This window comes from Thamnophis elegans, chromosome Z (genome assembly GCF_009769535.1).
Source record: "Thamnophis elegans isolate rThaEle1 chromosome Z, rThaEle1.pri, whole genome shotgun sequence".
Taxonomy (NCBI): domain Eukaryota; kingdom Metazoa; phylum Chordata; class Lepidosauria; order Squamata; family Colubridae; genus Thamnophis; species Thamnophis elegans.
Window position 1 is genome coordinate 92239951 of NC_045558.1, and position 19623 is coordinate 92259573.

The following is a 19623-nucleotide window of genomic DNA, read 5'->3' on the forward strand; positions in this document are numbered from 1 at the left end:
AACGTTGATGTGTGTAGGTGCATACATACACCATGCATGTAAAAAAAAAGAGCAGCACAAATAATTGTGCATCATGTTCTTCTAGCTCTCCCTTCTTCATGGCAATCCAGTTTACATCATTGCAATTTTTGCTGCCATTTTAGAAAAATTGATTTGGGGAGGGATGCTTCCCCATGGAAAACCACCTAGGTATCCTATGACAATTACATGCAACACGCACATGGCCCTTCTGTGTTATATATCAAAACAAGAAAAAATATATCAAAAAGCTGTTATGAGTAGAAACAACTGAAGTCTAAAATGGAAACAGAAGTTTGTGATTTCATAATATGTAACTTTAATGTACTAGAGATGCCTGTATTACTTTGGCTAAAAGCACAATTCCATAAATTAATCATGATCCATCTTTCTTTTTCAGATGAGAGTTTTCAAGCTTGCCAAATCTTGGCCAACTCTCAATATGTTAATTAAGATCATTGGGAACTCAGTAGGTGCCTTGGGAAACCTCACTCTAGTCCTGGCCATCATAGTTTTCATCTTTGCTGTGGTGGGCATGCAGCTATTTGGGAAGAACTACATAGAGTGTGTCTGTAAAATTTCCAGTGACTGTGAGCTGCCACGCTGGCACATGCATGACTTCTTTCACTCCTTTCTTATTGTCTTCCGCATCCTCTGTGGAGAATGGATTGAGACCATGTGGGATTGCATGGAAGTGGCTGGACAGCCCATGTGCCTCATTGTCTTTCTAATGGTCATGGTCATCGGGAATTTAGTGGTGAGTACAGGAATATAAAATTAAATACTATAGAGAATGGTTGATGAACTTTTTAAATTTAGGTTTATGAAAGTCACAGAGATATGTGAGAAAGACTCACTAACTTAGAAGGGGTTCAGTCCTATGTGTGTTGTGGTAAAAGACCTGGAATGTTATTTAAAGGCAGAAATGTGTGCCTTAATATGTTGAGTTTGTCCTTATGTATTTGCTATTTTAGAAAAGACAAAATAATGCTGCTGAAAATTGGTTATTTCATGTTGGATTTCTTTGTTATGCTCTCCTTGATGGAAACTTCAAGAGACTGTAAAAATAGGCCACAAGTTGCCAACTGCTTTTATTTAAAAAAAAAAAGTCAGATCTTTTTTCAGTTTTGTTTGTAAAAAACAGTATTTGTTTAAACTTGATATGATATTAAACTCCCTTTTTAGATTTTATACATACTATGTATGTATGTATGTATGTATGTATGTATGTATGTATCCACAGTAACTGAGAAATAGCTAGTTATCTAATCCTTCAACATAATGAAGGGAAAGTTGCTACCACAAATGGAGACTGACTAAATACACATTACATCCAATACTTAAGAAGACCTCAAAGTCTAAGTGGATGTGCAATCAAAACCTGAAGCTGGAATGTCTTTATCACCCTCTCCATTACAGAGCACAATTGCTGATGTGAAGCATAAGATCATAGATAAAGTAGCTATTAAAGCTCATCAGAGATATACCATCAGATAGTATGCTAGAAGATGGCAATAGAGCCCTCAGAACAATCACTACTACAACAAAACTCAAACCAATGGATTGATATATGCTACAGCCACTGTAATCCTGGATATGTTTGGCCACACAATTAAGAAGAATAGTAGTATTTAGCTTCCCTGGAAAATAAGGTTAGAGTTAAGATCAAGGCAATTTAGAGAGAGGTTAGTCAGTTGGTGGAATAAGGTGTCAGGATTGGAGATTAGCTACTGAAAAGAAATGCAAGGGCCTGACTCCATCTGACTACTAAACAAAGGCTTGTAGCAGTGGCTACCAGGTTAAGGAGATACATGAGAGAAGCAGAAGCCAAGAAAATAAATGGATGTCCTCCAAAACCATCCACAGGGTACTCTAACTACAGTGCAATAACATAGTAATAACAGAACCATCAAGAGCAAAAATTGAAAAATAATCAAAGTAAAATATGGGTAGTATTGGCTACCAGGCTAAGGAGATACACTAGAGAAGCAGAGGCCAAGATGATAAATGCCCTATTTTCTAAAGAACATAAAAGGTGTACTCCCAACTGCAGTGCAGTGCATCAGCAGAGCCACCAACAGCACAAATTAAACAGTGCTGGAAGGACATATGGGAGAAAGAGAAGGCATATAAAACAAGTGCAAAATGGTTGTAGTACCTGAGAACAGACCACAGCAATATCCCAGAACAGGGACCAGTCATCAGTACAGTAGCAGATATCCAACAGCAGGTTAAGAACATGAAGAGGTAGACTAGTGGTTCCCAACATGGGCCCCACGTGGGGGCAATTTGATTTTTAATGGGGGCAAGTTCAATCTTGTTTTAACCAAGTTAATGGCCTTTTAGGCTTCCTCCACGTGAGTAGAATTCACTTTTTGAGTAAAGTAATAATTATATGTCACAGAGGGTGGGAGGATTTTAGAGATGCTTATGTGGGGTTCGGGCATTAAAAAGTTGGGAACCACTGAGCTAGACAGTACTTGGCCCAGACATGATTCACATGTATTGGCTAAAGAAACTAACAACAATGTATGAGCTAGGAGCATAGATGAACCAGCTATTAGTAGCAGGCTCCCACCAAACTGGTTACCCCAAGGAAAGACAGTATTGATCATGAAATACTCCCACAAGGGAACAGCAACATCCCTGAAAAGAAAGAAAATGTACCCTACAATCCCACTAATTTTAATGCTAGATTTGTAAGTAATCAGGTATCAGTGTTGCTGCCCAACATCCCACCAATTGCTAGGTTCAGATTCTTTTTCTGCCAAGAGTTTTCCCGCTACAATTTATTGCTAGATTCAAATATGGTTGACTTATTTTAAATTGAAATACATTATTTCTATGGGAAAATAAGCAAATGGAAATGCAATTTAGGCAAAGAAGTTAACAAAGAGAAAGCCTCTCCACAATATTAAATAATTCCATTTGTATGCATATGACTTCCAATCTCCATTCTGTTCTCTCATCTCAAGTCAATAATTTTTCATGGTAAGAATGTTGTAGTTTGACCTAAGAAACTTAATATATTTTTAGAATCTCTTAAGCTAGCTATTCTTTTTTCATCATTATCAAGTTATGATGATTTATGAAAGTTATAAGAGTGAAAACCCCTAACTTGAGTCAATGTTACAGTTATTGGTGATTGGCAGCTGTAAGTAGTATTTAAAAGAAGCCTCCAAGAGCTTAAAGGAAACCAAAGGAGTTTATATAAAAGTCCTAGTTAAGTCATGAGGCATAAGACATGTGTAAATAGCCATGACCTTGAATATCAGCAAAATCCCTTCTCAAATGTATTCCTGGCAGGATTGAAGCACAAACATCAACAGCTGTGAGTGGGCAGGAAGCAGGCTTTTCACAGCAAACACATTCCCCCTTTTTTGCTGATGTTACTGTACCGGCATACCTAAGGGTTTTTTTCCGATAAAAATGCACAGGATTTTCCTTTCAGCCAAACATGGGAGGTCAAAAGCAAGATCCCAAATTCAAAAGAACATTTTTTTTACTGGAGCAAACAGATTCCGCATCTTGTTTCCATCAGAAGCCAGACAGATGATTACAAGAAATCCCAAAGTAGATCATGCAGAGTCATTTTAAGGGCTGTTTGCACTTAAGAATTGGTATTCATGGAATATGGCTTGTGAATATTGGACGATCTGCTTATCCATTATGACTAAAAGTAGCTGAATCACCAGAAATTTGTCTAATCCTATTATGAACCCATATATAATCATGGCTATCACTCACTTTTTGGGAATAACTCTTGTAAATTAATATATTGTGTGATCAAGGCCTTCCCTTTTTCCTGCTATGAACTGTTACCACAGTCACTAAATCCTGAAGTCCAACACTGCCTATTGCTCATCAGATTTATTTCATGAGAGAAGAACTTTATCTCCTTTACCTACTTTTTTCTTTGGCCTTTCCCAGATCAACATGGTTGCCACCATTCTAAAAATATTAGGTCATCTCTCCAGATGATCAACTGCAACATGCAAAATAGTGCAAATAATAAATCTTTCACACAATAATAAGTCTTGTGTGTCATTGTGATTTAGCAATCACTACACTGTGTTATCTCATAATATTGTTTACCAAACTGAGCAAGTCCTTTTTCATCATTTTTTTCAAAAATGAACAAATATTATAATATTATTTTTGCTTTTTGAATGTAATAACCTTGAATCAAGCAAGAGTAAATCAAGTTAGATTTTATATTTTTATTATATACAACTGAAGAAAATATTGGTTTCTTTAGGGAGGTTTAACTTGGGGAGATATTTGCTATAGTTTTCTTTCCATCTTCCTTTGGACACTGTCTAAGAAGCAGATCATTAGGAAGGGAGTTTTATTTATTCGAAATATAGCTTATCCATAATTTATATATTTCATTGTCTTTTACTGTACTGTATATTCGTCACAATTATCAGAAAGTAAGCCATAGAGAAGTTGATGTAATAGTGTAATACAAATGAGTTATGACTCAAGACCTGGATGTGTTTCAATGTTTTAATGTAATCAACCTGCCACAAAGTTCCTGGCTGACAAATTGATAAATAAAATAAGGATCAGACTTTGTGCTTATATGCAAAGAATACATCCTGTTCAAATGGCAGGAAATGCTTGGATAAAGGTTTGAGGCAACAACAACATCTTTGGAAACCAAAGAAACTGTATTGTATTAAATTTATATTTACCAGCAAAATAATACCGGGGGAGTAGTATAAGTCTGTTTCAAGCTATTTAGCTCTTGTCAGCTAGCTATACCCTTCTGGGATTTGAATGGCTAGCTGACAAGAGCTAAATAGCTTGAAATAGATCTACACTAGTCTCTCTTTATTTCTTTGTCAGTAAATATAAGTTTAACACAAAAATGATTTCTCACGAAAGTGACTACCTGCAAAGGCCCCTGGATTGGGGCTGAAAGGCAAAAGTGGAAGTAGTATGCTCCGTCCCATATTTGAGTATGCTCCGTCCCATATTTGAGTATGCTCCGTCCCATATTTGTCCTGATAGACCTCACTGGAAAACACTTAAACTGTGTTGTAATACAGCATAGACTTATTTTGCATGATTTATATAGAATTTTGATTTTCTTAAATGAGAACATAGATTATTTGGCAACATAAGGTATTTTCTTATATCTCTTTCTATTATCTTTATTTTTCTTAAATTTTGTGAATTGGTTGGCAGAACCTATCCTTGGTTATTTCTTCCTATAAATTATGGAAAGCATTCTGAATATTTTTTTAAAAGTGATATTTGCTTTTGTCCTTTTAGGTACTCAACCTGTTTTTAGCTTTGCTGCTTAGCTCCTTCAGTGCCGATAGCCTGGCAGGATCCGATGATGATAGTGAGATGAACAATTTGCAAATTGCAATTGGCAGGATCAACCGAGGAATTGATTTTGTAAAGAAACATGTCCTGCTGCTGCTTCACAGAGAACTGAAAGAGAAAACAGAGCTATCATCTGAGGAACCAGATGACAGTAAAAAAGAAAACTTTGTTCTCAACCACATGGACAATCTTAACCATGTGGACACAGGCCAGGATTTCAAGTCTGAATACATGGATGGAATAGTAAAAAACGAGCAACTCATTGATGAACTGGGACAAATGAACTTCATTAATAATCCCAACCTGACCATAAATGTACCTATAGCATCTGAAGAGTCTGATCTTTATGATGAAACTGATACAGGTGAAGAAACTGCTGATGACATCAAGGTGAGTTCCCCTCCCCCCCAAAGATTTTAGTGCAGAGATGCATCTGGCTGGAATTTTTTTTAAACATATCCACATACAGGATCTTTTGCTGAGACTGTTCTCAAAAATGTTTGTCCAAAAGGTAGGTTGTCTATCATTACCAATTGCATTATGCATTGAAGAGGATTCTAGAACAATTCCTGTTCACAAGCTATGTAGCTTTATGGAGAGAGTGAAACTAGATAGAAGAAAAATTGAATGAATGGTACTTAGAAAAAATGGCAACATCTCTAAACATACAGTACATTTCCATAATGCCATTCTTTTTACATAACTCCTCTTACAAGCTTTTAAAAAATCTATTGTTTTTCAAATGCATCATATGATGATGATGATTATCTTCATATATCACTATGCTGCCTCTGTTTATAATCTATTTATGTAGTCACTAGGACTAAAAAATGACTAGATGGCACATATTCTCCAGGACATCATGGGAGGAGTCACAGCTGAGTTATTATCACAGCCTGATTGGTCGAGACTGAATGTCAATCTTGAAACCATGTCTCTTCCTCTGTAGCTCCTGTTTGTTACTGAGTGTGGTCAAGGTGACTGTGATTAGATTTAGCTCCTGAGCAAACTTTTCTAATTTGATTTAATTGGCTATTTTTAAAATTCTAAAAAGAGAGCTGCTGGATACATGATGGAAATGAAGGTGAAGCTTTAATTATGAATGGACTAAAGTGTGTGAATATTAAAAAACCTATAAATTGGTTATTATCATCTAGTTGTGAATACAAACAAATTATTGGAATTATGGTAGTTGCAGGGGTAGACTGCAGCATTTTGAAGGAACGTGACTAGTGGAAAAGGTTATTCTACTAGAAAGACTGAAAGAATGCATCTTTTTTTCACCTAGAATCCGTAGATGATCTTAGGGGGAAAGTGGACATGGGAAAAAATGGAAAGAAGTGACAAAAATCTAAAATAAAAGTGTACTGACTAAAAGGTAGAATAATCCACTGGTAGAATAAATAGAAAGTTAATAAAAGAAAAAAGTTATGGAACTGTCTGAAATTACTATATGTTTGTGAAGTTACCATATAGGAAGCATGATAAGGGATCTTTGTGAGATTAGAAAGAAGTTTGGATGAGGAAAACATTTAAAATGTGGATAAAAGTAGTTATTGCATAATAAATCTAGCAACAAAAAGAATAGATGTAATGTATAGTGTTAAAGAAAGCAAGGGACTATTAAGACTAAAAGAGGCAGAAATAACGTAATGATGATTTTGCCTATCAATGTTCTGACTGACAAGCCCAACTTAAAGTAAGCATAGTTGAGACAAGCCAATCTCTTAATGCAAAACTTTAATGAATACATCATATTGGCGAAGATGAGGGCAAAACCAGATTTAACTATTTCCCATGCAATCCCATATAGTTAAAGTTCAAGATCTCCCTCTCCCCCTATTAGGCCAGGTTACTTGTCCAATGGAGACTTCTTTTATTGTTATGAGAAAGTCTTTTTCAGCTCTGGTAAACACCTGCCGAAATATCCTTGGTTCCCATGGCTGGCATCTTGATGTCTGGAGCTCCATTCTATCTCTCCCTTCCCTCCCCCTATAGTTTATTGGCAATCTGAGAAGTGATAATAGTTATAACAGCAAAAATGCCATTTGAAGCTTGACATCTGATTCATAAGAGGTAAAAAGTCATCCTAAATGAAATGGTAAGTGCATCATTTACAATACAATAAGAACGGAGAAATAAATATGTTTTACCATCTTTTATCATGCTGCTGTAGCTTGAGCTCATGAGCTCACGCCCATCTTTAATCCATTCCAATCCTTTTCATCAGTACTACCAGGCATCTGTTCTGTCACTCTGTATTGGGGAGCTGAATCAGGCACTTGAGGAAAAACCTGAAGTGGCCATTGAAAGGAATGTACTAGTACCTTTTTTATTAACACATTTTAGTAAAAGTCATAACCTGCCTTTTCATGATCTGTATTTCACTTCACCAAATGCATAGAGTTGCTAGATTGAAGTAGGCTTTAAATCGAGGCAAGGCAGGAGGTGAGAAGGGAGAGGAAGATAGACCAGTTATTCATACGCAGATTAAATATGAAATAGATATATTTTTAAATAGTAAGATATTCAGAGTCACTCATGTAAGATAAGCACCTACATAAATGGAATGAATGGATAAACAAATGAATAAATAAATAAATAATTGCAACTATCTTATCAATTAACAATTGTACTTTGTTAAAAACCTATTGTGTTTGTTGAGACCATCTGAAATTGCTGAAATCTCTTGATGTTTGTGAGTTTAGGAATTTATCAACCAATGGTATTGTAAATGAAGTCCACTTTTCCAAAAACATCTCTTTGCTGTTTAGTGAAGTCCATTTTTCCAAAATAGTCATATAAAGAGTTCTAAGAATCTGAAATCTGTTTTTACCATTTTGTTGTTTTGAGTCCTGATTTCAAATTTGTACTCATCAATTATTTTATGTAAGATTTGTCTCGTATGTCCTATGTAAAATCCAGAAGGGTATTGCTGGCAGATTATGGCATATGTCACATGAGAGCAAAAGTATGTGAAAGTACCTTATTTGTGTCCTCCTAGTGCTCTTCATGTAGATGTTGGAACAAGATGTTGCCAGACTGGTTTGTATAATTCCATCAGAGTTTCCAAATTGGCCATTCCTATTTCCAGCCAGCAGTCCTGTCTCTGTATTCAATTCTGATATCCTAGACTTCCTTCCTTCCTTCTCACTTCTTCTTTCTGACTTTAATCTGCACCTATCAAAACAAAGTAGTCTTCTAACTAGCACAAATTCCCATTACATTTTTGCAATCTCATATCAATATCCATTCCTTCAGTTTTCCTCTGATCTCTCAGTCCAGTTTTACTAGGCTGATGAAGGCAGGAAATTTTCTCTCCTGCCTTCACTCCAGATTTCTTCAATCTGAGTTTCAATCAGACGATCCTGATCCTGGGTGTTGGTGCTTTCTCAATGATGGTGCTCTCAGTGACAATCTGGTCAATTACTTTTTAACTATCACTGAGTCAATATATTTCTGGGCCACTTCAGCTTAGATGTTAATGAATCCAATTCTTCTTCCTCCCTGACAGTTTATTACTTCCTTTTTCTTTCCTACAATTGACATGTTTACTTTTTCTCTGTCTACCTGTCTGTCTGTCTGTCTTTCTGTCTGTCTGTCTGTCCATCCCTCCGTCCCTCCCAAACCACCTTAATCCGGCTCTGCCCTCTCTTCATTTTCTTGCCATGCCACAACTCCATAAACTCTTCAATAACTCCAAAATTCCTATCAACAGCACCCATCCAACCACCTTTTTTGTCATCTCTTTCTTCTAACCATTATATTTTCCTAGTTGTTTTGTAACAGTTAGTTGACAGCTTCCAGTCTCTTCACTTTCGTTTTATGCCCACTATATAGATTTTCCAGTTTTGGTGGAAAGTCATAATGTTTAGGACTCCCTCCTTTGCCCATGACTTTTCTATCTCCAGCAACTATCTCTGTTACCATTACTCTACACCAAGAGAGTAAAAAAATTGGTAGGAGGTGGGGGGCTAGCTATTCTTTCCTTGGCCAAAGGAAAACTGTAGTGGGCTCCTAGGCAGTGACATCTTCAGGTTGCCGTAACAGCAGATAGCATATTAAGGATGCTTTCCAGGTTCCAGTGTAAGATAGTAATTGGGTAGCAATGAAATATATATTGAAAGAGGCTCACATAGTAAATATTCAAAGAGAGCACTGCTCTGAATAGAAATATGCTTCTTATGAAAGGGACTTTCAATTTGTACAGAGTGGTCTGTACAAATGGAGTGTGTGAATGAACATAGGATCTAAAATTAATTCAGTAAGTGCCTAAAGGTTTTATCTTTTAAAATGCCCGTAAGCCATCAAAATCTGGAGCCGGTTTTAGGCCTAGACACTCAAGAGGGCTCAGGACAACCATATATTGGTATTGCTGGATATTGTGAGTTTTGGATGTCAGTGATTAAAATTAGAATATGTAGAGAAGAATCCTTTTCAGCACGTGTAAACTATAAACCAGCTGTCAGATATAAATGCCCTCCCAACATCTGGAGCATTTAAATATAAATGATGGGAATTTTAGGAGATACCAAGTTGAGGATGCTGTGTTTAATTTGTGTCTCTGTTATCAATGTCATTGTTTACAATAAATGATGATAAATAAAATCATGAACATTTATAGACTGTTTTTTCCTGAGTTACTAAGAGCCTATGATCAGTTTCCTACACATGTGGGCATCAGTGCTTGACATTTAGGAAATAGGACTTCCAAATTTGAGACTCCAGCATATCCTGAAGCCTCAGTATTTTCCGAAGTTAGAAATAAAGCTCAGTTTGGGAGCCTCTTTCCTAATGTCAAGGCTCAGGAGCAAACTTTCTAAATATAAAGAGAAGCTAAAAGCTTTTTAAGAAGGAGCAATTCAGTTGATGCCAGAAGATTTCCCATACACAGTAATGTTTATGTGAATAGGACTATATTAAAGTGACACCTAGTGGCAAATTCTAGCCATACAACAATTTTTTTAAAATAAGAAATATATGCAGTTATTTATAGTTTATCCGGCATATATCCTCCTCTCCTTAAAACATGTATACTTAAACATTAGTATCAATTATAGAGTAGAAGCTCTGTAATTAAAGTGACACTTTTTCTAACATTCTACCACACTATGTGCCCTGGGAATTGCATTTATTGTAAACTGAAAATGCCAGGTTCAGTAAATACATAAGTTCATACAGACTAAACATCAATTAAAAAGAGATATAAATGTAGCAGAATTTCAGAGAAATCTGCAAAACATTACTAAGCAGCTGCATTGTAATGAACGAGTCATCGTTTGTAGTCTTATTTGTATCTGCCAAAATTTCCTTCCCTGCCTCCTCCTCCTTATTCCCATTTCCCTCCCTCTCTCCCAGGATATTTATTTATTCATTTTAAAGATTTTTATTGTGCCACATTTTTTTCCACATTATTGCATGCTGGTTATAGTTTCACAATAAACATGATAGAATTAAAATAATATGCAAGAAAAAAACAACAAGAGATTCAGATGGTACAGTATGTAAAGACTGTTTGAAAAATTTCCATTTTTAATAGCTCCCCAAAATTCCAGGGAGGGGGCCATGCTGATTTTAGTGAAGAGACTCCACAGTTTCAGTGCTACTGCAAAGAAGCAATACCTATATTATCTAATACATTTGGCTGTATCTGTTTGGAGGATATAGCCCTATGGGTATCCAGGTCTCAAGCCATATAAGACTTTTACAGTATAAGTTAACATATGCACTTAAAATTACATTTGGAACAGAACTGGTAATCTCTGCTGGTCGCACAATGTAAGTGTAATATTCTTCCAATGCCAAGGACCAGTTAAGAATGGGCCACCATATCCTGAATTAATTATAATTTCCTATAAACTATAAAATAGTTTTAGTAGCAGTGCAGGCAAAGACCATTGTAGTAGTTTATGTGGTGAAGCGTGTTGCTAGGTCCTCTTGTAGCAGATAAGGATGCAATTAGTACACCAAAGAAAACCCCACCAAGTTCAAATGGGTTCCAGTAATTATTTACTAATCAGGGTAGAATATAAATAGCATATGATCTAATGCTGTAGATCATCCCAATGATCCCAATGTATCACAGCCTCAAAAGCCACCAAGAGGCAAACGGACAAAGACAGTTACCCCAATTCTGGTGCAATCACAGATCACCCAAGAGAGCAACCATGTTCTCTCAGATTCACACCCAGAAATTGAATCCAGACTGAAAAGCTTCAAGGTATTTAGATGCTTTTGTGAGCACCATAGTGAGCTGATGTTCTGCTGGCAATGGGTTTTTGTTTACAGGAAAATTGTGGCTGGAATAGCAAAATGTCCCTGAAGGAAGGAGAAATCATCAATGGATAGCCATTCCTCATGGGTACAATTTAGAAAATAGTGTTTTGCAATCTGCTTCTGGATTGAATGGCTGAGAGTTAAGGGATTCCATCCAGCTCACACTCATAATGCAGCCTTTTAAGAGCATAAAGTTCATCCAAGCCTTATTTCTTAGGCTTATAAATTAAACAATCAGTTTTGGGATTTTTTTTTACTATATTGAAAATATTAAGACTTTTGAATTGGCAAAGTTTTACTGTAGTAATTGGATGAATTGCCTTCTTTGCTTTGGAAAATATTTTTTGGATTAAACAACAAAAGGGTGCTTAGAATATGAATTTGGGAGAGCTAATAATTGATTAAGAATCCAGATGGACCGGAGTTTTCAATTAATCCCAGGGAAAATGGCAGTTGTTTGGGATATTTTTTTAAAAAAAGAAATATAATAATGGGGCTTTCATGTTTGACACTAGAGGGAATTAGAGGATAATTAATTAGTTTTATTAATGAGAGAGAGGGGGGAGGGAGTGGATGTTTTTGAATATTAGTCTTCAAAATTGCTTGATATGATAGACAAACTGTGTGTCAATGCAATTATAGAAGATGAATGGAATACCACAGATAACATTGAAATTAATTTGAATGTAAATGTGCCAAGCAATTAGAAGGATATGGGGAAATATGTGCTGGAAACACAAATGAAAGATATACAATTATTAAACTAGAAGAATTTTTCATTTTTATTTATTTATTTGTATCCTCCCTTTATTATTTTTACAATTAACTCAAGGCAATGAACATATCTAACATATCTGTCTCCTCTTATTTTCTAAACAACAACAACCCTCTGAGGTGGGCTGAGAGAGAGGGACTGGCCCAAAGTCACCCACATGGCTTTCATTGCTAAGATGGGAAGGTGGGACAGTCTCCCAGTTTTTAGACTTATCCTTTAACCACTACTGGACAAAATAAGAAGTTAATGAGCTCTACCCAATGTACAAAAACAAGGGTCCTCAAGACAACAACTTTAGCTTTTTGTCACTCAGAAGCTGCCTGCCAGTCTGGTATAAATCACCACATGCTGGAAAAGTAGATGTTGCTCTGAATAAAGCTAGCACAATTATTACTGGTTCAGTTGGCATTGTCCCGCCTGCTGTTTGCAGAGCAGCAGCAGCATACAGAGAGAGGCATAAATGATCAACATCTAGGCAAAACTCTCTATGGCTTACCAGTTCATCAGAGATTAAAACCTAGGAAACGTTTCCTTAGGTCAATGGAATATTTCAAATAATTTAAATGCAGAGTGGACCTATAGAAAGTTACAACATTGGATGGAATAAATAAAGGAGCTGACATCTGTGTCTGGCAAAAGCTGGAAGTATGGAAATAGTTAGAGACTATACATGGATATAATGTGGCACAGTGGTTAGAGTGCAATACTGCAGGCTATTTCTGCTGACTGCCGGCTGACTGCAATTTGGCAGTTCAAATACCACCAGGCTCAAGGCTGACTGAGCCTTCCATCTTTCCGAGGTGGGTAAAATGAGGACCCAAATTGTTGGGGGCAATATGCTGACTCTGTAAAACCGCTTAGAGAGGGCTATAAAGCACTGAGAAGCGGTATATAAGTCTAAGTGCTATTGCTACTGCTATAACAAGATCCAGAGACACTCTGAAGAAATGGAGCTAGCAGGGGTGGGTTTCTCGCTCCGTTCCAACCAGTTCGGTTGGAACAGGGCTGGCAGCGTCCTCGTGCACACGCGCAGCGCACGCATGCGTACTAGCGTCTGTGCGATGCTCCAGCTGCTCCTGGAGGATCGCGCAGGCGCTGTATGCGTCCTGCGCATGCGTGGAAGCGCAGAACTCGTCAAAACCGGGTAAGTAACGCGGGCGGGCGGGTGGGCCCTTCGCCGTTCCCGGAAGTTACTTACTTCCGGGTTCGCCGACCAACCGGTTCGCGGGGACCGCCGCGAACCGGTTGAAACCCACCCCTGGGAGCTAGCCAGTAGCTTCTATTCTTTGTGCTTGTGATAACATGCAGAAAACAACATATATTATACCTATTCTTTGTGTCCTGATCAGTGTACCGCTGAGGACTTCATGGCAACACAACAGAATGAAATTAATGTTGTTAGTTTCTGGGCAAGATCTGTTTTAACTTGTACATGTTTTAATCTTGTATTTTATTTTTAAATGTTATGTTGTAATGTATGCCTTACTTTTATTGTGATGCTTCTGACACAAATAAACAAACCATTAGATCAAACTGGCTCTATTTTAAAATGTAAATATTTTATGATATAATCTGGATTGGATAATCTTCTTACTGGATTTACTAGAGAGATCTATTAAAGTCTTGGAGGACTTTGAGAAGTGGGGAAAAAAGGACAAACTTAACTTTCTGGATATACAACAGAGATAAAGTTTTGAAAGATTTTTTGGTAAAAAAAGATGAACAGAAAATAAGTTCTGGAACTTTGGAAGGGTTAAAATAAAAATTGTTAAAGATTCAAGAAATGAATATAGGGTTGTCCTTTTGATAAAGATTAAAATAGAAAAAAATAATTTTATTTGGTTTACCATACTGGATTTTTGTTAATAAAGAATGAATGACAAAGTTTTTAATATTTGATTTTTTAATCAAGAGCTGATTTAAGGGATAAAGGGTATATGTTGTACTAAGGGGTCGTGATAAACTTTAAATTTGTTTTTACTTGCTGAGATGAAGGGAGAAATTACTTTTTTTCCTTTTCTACACATTTTTCTTTTTTTTTGTTGTTTCATGTCGAGATTGACTGTGGTTTTCCCTATGTTTTTGTATACTTTTTTTTAAAATGGAAGAGTCTTCCAGTAAGTGGATCTCCATCATCCAGAAATTTAAGAGACTGCAACCCCACACAGTTATCAATCCATCTGATTGGCAAGAATCAACACAGGATTAGTTCTGTCTGTGTAGTATATAAAGAGTTTTTGCACTGAGCATTGGTGTTTTCTAAGAAAAATGGTATTTGTGGAGTCTATCTATGAGAAACTGTTTAAAAGCATGCTATTATTGATCTACAGATCTTTCCATGTAATTCTAAATCCAAATCAACAATATTGCTGCCAATGCTTACCTTGTTGACTATTATTCTAGACAATTTGTGCCTGGATCAACATGATAAGCATAAGGCACAGTATTTGATGGGGCAGATATTTGAAGCAAATTCCAAAATGCAATTTTGGCAGAATTAATTCAAATTACAACTGTTTTATTTAGTAAAGTAATTTCAAGAATGCTTAAATCAACCTAATGCCGAATTCAAAGAGAAGGAGCCTAGTAGATGCTGCCTTGGACCTTGAAAGAAAGGTGGGATATAAATCATCTTATTCTTACTCTGGCTTGTTGCACAGATGTTTAGACTAGCTTTGGCACTTTTATCTACCTATTGAGTTTTCCCCAAGGACTTGGGATAGGCAGATTTGGATGTGTAATGGTCTTAAAGGTATTGCCACAGGATGCAAGTTGTTCCTAGCAAAGCTGTCTTTTGCAATTGAGTGATGAGAATTTTGTTAGTGCCAGTGGTGTTCAAGTTGTGTGCTCTAGTTGTTTTCAGATTGCAACCAAGGCACCCATTATTATTACCTTTGCTTTCTTTTGCCACTGTTATCCTATTTATATTTGCATGTTTTTGTATTTTGTTATCCTTTCCAGTTGTTTCTTTTCTATTCTGCTGTCTTCAGGTACTGCCACATCCTCTATTTAGACTTTTTCTGCCTTTTTCATCGACAGTTGTTAAGTCTGGGTTATTAATGTGCGTGACAGGTGTCTGTCTGTTTGAATTCTAAAGTCTAGAGCAATTTAGCTTCTTCATTTTCTATGACTTTCTCTATTTTATGATCTCACCAGTTCTTACTTGCAGTCAAATTGTATTTCTTCCAGAACTTCCAATGCACTATTGTTGCTACTTTGTCATGCTGTTGTTCATATTCAGTTTGTGTGATCTTATTTCAGCAGCTAATCAGATGATCCAGTGTTTCTTCAGCTTCTTTGCAGTGGTGGCATGTTATCTGTTGGTCAGAGGTGGGTTGCTCCTGGTTTGGCCTGCTTCAGCCGAACAGGTAGTGGAATTGAGGCCTGGGTCGCAGAACTGGCAGCGACCTAGGCCTGCCACGCACCCAAACCGGTTCCCTTGCCGCTGCTGGGCCGCTGCCATTTTGATTTTTACTGCCTGCCTGTGTGCAGTTCACTGTAAATTGTTCTGCACATGTGCAAAGAACAATTTACATTGAACAGCGCATGCATGAGTTGCGAACTGGTAGTAAAACCGGCAGCAACCGGCTCCTGCTGTTGGTGACTTCTCAATTCTGAATTTGTATGCATTTGTTTTTAGAGCTTGGTCTTGTGCACCCACCTATTTTCCTTTGTAAGTAGATTCTTTCAACATTGTTGCATGGATGTAGACCATCCTTGTCTTGTATCCTTTTGGATTGTACATGGATTAGTTAAATCACCATTTATGACATTTTTTTCATTCTGTGACGTGTAGATTGCTTTAATTCCTTGAATAAAATTTACTCCAAAGTCCATTTCTTCCAATACCTTAAACATAAAGCCCCAATTCATGTCAAAGGCCTTCTCTAGATCTAAAAAAATTAAGGCAGCCTTTTAAAAGAGAAGCAATTTTGAACTAAGAAGAAATTTACTAACAATGAGAACAATTATTCAATGAAAGTTGCTCCATCACTGGAGGCTCTTAAGAAGAAACTGGATAGCCACTTGTCTAGAATGATATAGAGCAGGGGCCCAGGGTGGCAGGGGCTGGTCCCTTGCCGTCTCTAGGGTGGCCCTATGGGCCAACTCCGCGGCCTATTGCAGGCTGGATCCGGCCCACAGGCTGCAAGTGTGACACCTCTGCTTTAGACCATCTGGGCCAAGTAGACACATTCCAGACCACAATATTCCATACCTTTCTTCTCAGTGGTCTCCCCAAATTCAGAAGTGCTTCCGTGGTCTTATCCTGGGTCACTTTAGAATGAGCAAGTCTTTAACAGCTAAAGCTATCTAGCATTCATCCTGGTTCACCAGCTATCCAAATTTAGCACCAAACAAACTTCCTGCCAACACATTAGCCCCATTTATGCATCCCTTCTCCCCAGAAAGCTTCTATGCAAGTGCAATTGCTTATCTCTTTAACTGAACACTTTTATCAATTGAAAGCAGCACTTTTCCTATCTTTGTCAAAATATAAGAATAAAGCATATGTCTGGACAACAAGACAGAGTGTTCTATTTCTTTATTCTGTCACAAGTATTGAAACTCTGGTAGAGTTTCATTGTTTCTAGATGTTTCCATATCTTAAATATAAAATCATGTTCTTTAATTCCAATAATGAACTATTTACTGAGATGAATAAGAATAAATAATTACACTTCTTTTATTAACATGCATTTGTAAAAGGAGTTAATCTGGCCTTTCTTTTTAATGTTAACCTCCTCTGAACTTAGAAACATGGCCTAATTCTCTAACCTAAGGACGATAAAAACATAAAATAATTTCTAATCTAATCTGCAGGATAATCTCTTGCCTTCAGAAGTAGCTATATGTAACTCACTGGATCCTGGATAAAATTCAGTGAGTGTCTTCCTCACAGATAAGTCACTGTAACAATTTCATATGAAACTTGATGTTAATTATGACAGTGTCCATTTTCTACACACACAAACACACACACACACACACACACACACACACATAATCTCAGATATTCAGAATATGCTTAATTATCTTTTTATTCGTCTCCCAACACAAACCATTAAGTACAATCATTCTTAAATTTATGGCGAACGCTTTGGACAGATTTACTCTTGCTTCCTAAAATGAACCAAAGGTTTAATCTGCTGTTCTCTTGCTGTCTTCAGAAACCACTATCTGATGGAACAGATTCATCCATATGCAGCACCGTGGATTATAAGCCTCCAGATCCTTCGGAGGAGAAAGCAGAAGTTGAAGAAAATATGGAGAATGACGATCCAGAGGAATGCTTCACTGAAGGTATCACGGTCAGAAAACAAGCTCCACTCATCAAATTTGCAGATGACATCAAGTTGGAGAAAAATAGCTAACACGTTAGATAATAGATTAAAAAACGGAACATTTCTGCAAGTGGGGGCGATGGTGGGAAATCCACCCCTTGCCTTTCAAATTTTGCTGCTTTCCTGCTTCCCATTTCCCAGCACATCTCTGAGCGATTTTTCTTCTGGCAGGGTGCCAGGTTGACTCCAAGTTGCCCAGGGCAACTTGTTCTGCATCCACCTGGTCCTACTTCCCCCTACCATCCCCAACCTGGTGCATCCACCTAACTACGCTGACTTAGTCATCCTGAGTCAGCCGCCCTGAGTCAGTCACACCGAGCTGGCTACACCTAATCCTCCATGTCAATCTGGCCACACCCAGCCAGCCACGCCCACCTGGCAGTGCTTAGATGGCCGTGCCCACCCAGTCATACTCACTTGACTGCAATGAGTTGTCATAGACCCCTATTGACTTGGGCAGGGTGTTGAACAGAGGTGTTCTGAGGTCATGTCCAACCCTATTATTCTGATTGATTGATTGATTTTAAATTTTTATCACCCATCTTGCAGCAAGGCGACTCTTCTGTACTTTTCAAATATTCTCTTCCAGCACATGTGAAAAAAGAGTGCTCCAACATGTACATAATTCTAATTATGTATTAATTATTAAGAATAATTACTGTTATACTTCTCATCTTTTCTACTACCTTTTCTACTGCTCATCTTTTCTACTGCTATTGGTATTTTAGGATTATATTACTTTGTTGTTTGTATGTGCTTCTGCACTGAAGACAAATTCCTCATGTGTCCATCACACTTTACAATAAAGTGCTCTGCTTCTATTCTATTATATTCTGTTCTGTTCTAAATTCCTTTGCTGCTATGATAAAGGAGTCCCAAATTGTGTGGTCAGCATTAAGAGCATATGAGGAAACAACAAAATGTCTGTAGTTTGCGGTGAATGAAAATTTCAAGTTCACAGCATAGATTTAGAACAAGGTAGAGCAGCTGCAATGTTAAATGACTCACTCTTTCTTCCCTTGCAGCCTGTGTTCAAAGGTGTCCTTTCCTGTATGTTGATATCAAAACCGAAAAGGGAGCGAAGTGGTGGAATCTTCGGAAAGCATGTTTCAAAATTGTAGAACACAATTGGTTTGAGACCTTCATTATCTTCATGATTCTCCTTAGCAGTGGTGCTCTGGTGAGCGTTTCTCTTTTGCAATATATTTTCCCCTACAGTAATACAAGTTAGAATGAGAGTGATTTTAAATTGTTTTCATAATATGCTTCTTCTAAGAATATAGGCTAATCTTCCTAGTTTATTAGATTCCATAAGTACCATTGTGAATTCAATTTGAGGTATAATAACACAAATCAATTGGATCCAGCAGATTATGTTTATGATCATGTTGGTGATCCAGTCTCTTCCAGAAAGGCAGTTTCAGTGTAACTGAAAGGCTGCTGCCCCCAGATAGCTCCAGTGCCTCTATGTTCCCAGAATAAATAAACTCTTTGAACTATTTATTCTAGCTAAGTGCCATCACTTAAAATAGCTTACAAGAATTAAAATAGCTATACAATAATGCAATGCATGAAAGCCAGAGCAGATTACTCTTTACGTTACACTTGAAGAGAGGGAGAGATTATTAGTTTTACTGCAGTTACCTGTTACCATATTCTACAGACTGTTTTGCAAAATTTTAGTAAACTGTGGGTCCAAAGTAAAAAAGTCACTTGATTAATCTGGGTTGCAGAGAGAGATTTATGAAAAAGTTCTAATAAAACTTTTGTGTCAATCACTATAAAATTTCATTTTATCTATCTGTTCTTATCATCCTGAGTCACATAGACTATCTTCCTCTTATAGTTTGTCTTTGAATGGAGCAGATGGAAGAA

General features: G+C 37.1%; 1 protein-coding gene across 2 annotated transcripts in view; it reads left to right on the forward strand.

The window, feature by feature from the left end:
• Positions 1 to 19623, forward strand: part of LOC116522989 (sodium channel protein type 4 subunit alpha-like) — a 70561-nt gene that overhangs the window by 30373 nt on the left and 20565 nt on the right. The window contains exons 14-18 of one of the 2 annotated variants that reach the window (XM_032238131.1): positions 419 to 775; positions 5299 to 5749; positions 8322 to 8326; positions 17575 to 17707; positions 18774 to 18928. In XM_032238131.1, coding sequence (XP_032094022.1) covers positions 419 to 775; positions 5299 to 5749; positions 8322 to 8326; positions 17575 to 17707; positions 18774 to 18928 — 1101 coding nt within the window. The remainder of the gene's footprint in view (positions 1 to 418; positions 776 to 5298; positions 5750 to 8321; positions 8327 to 17574; positions 17708 to 18773; positions 18929 to 19623) is intronic. The other variant, XM_032238132.1, reaches the window with a different exon arrangement.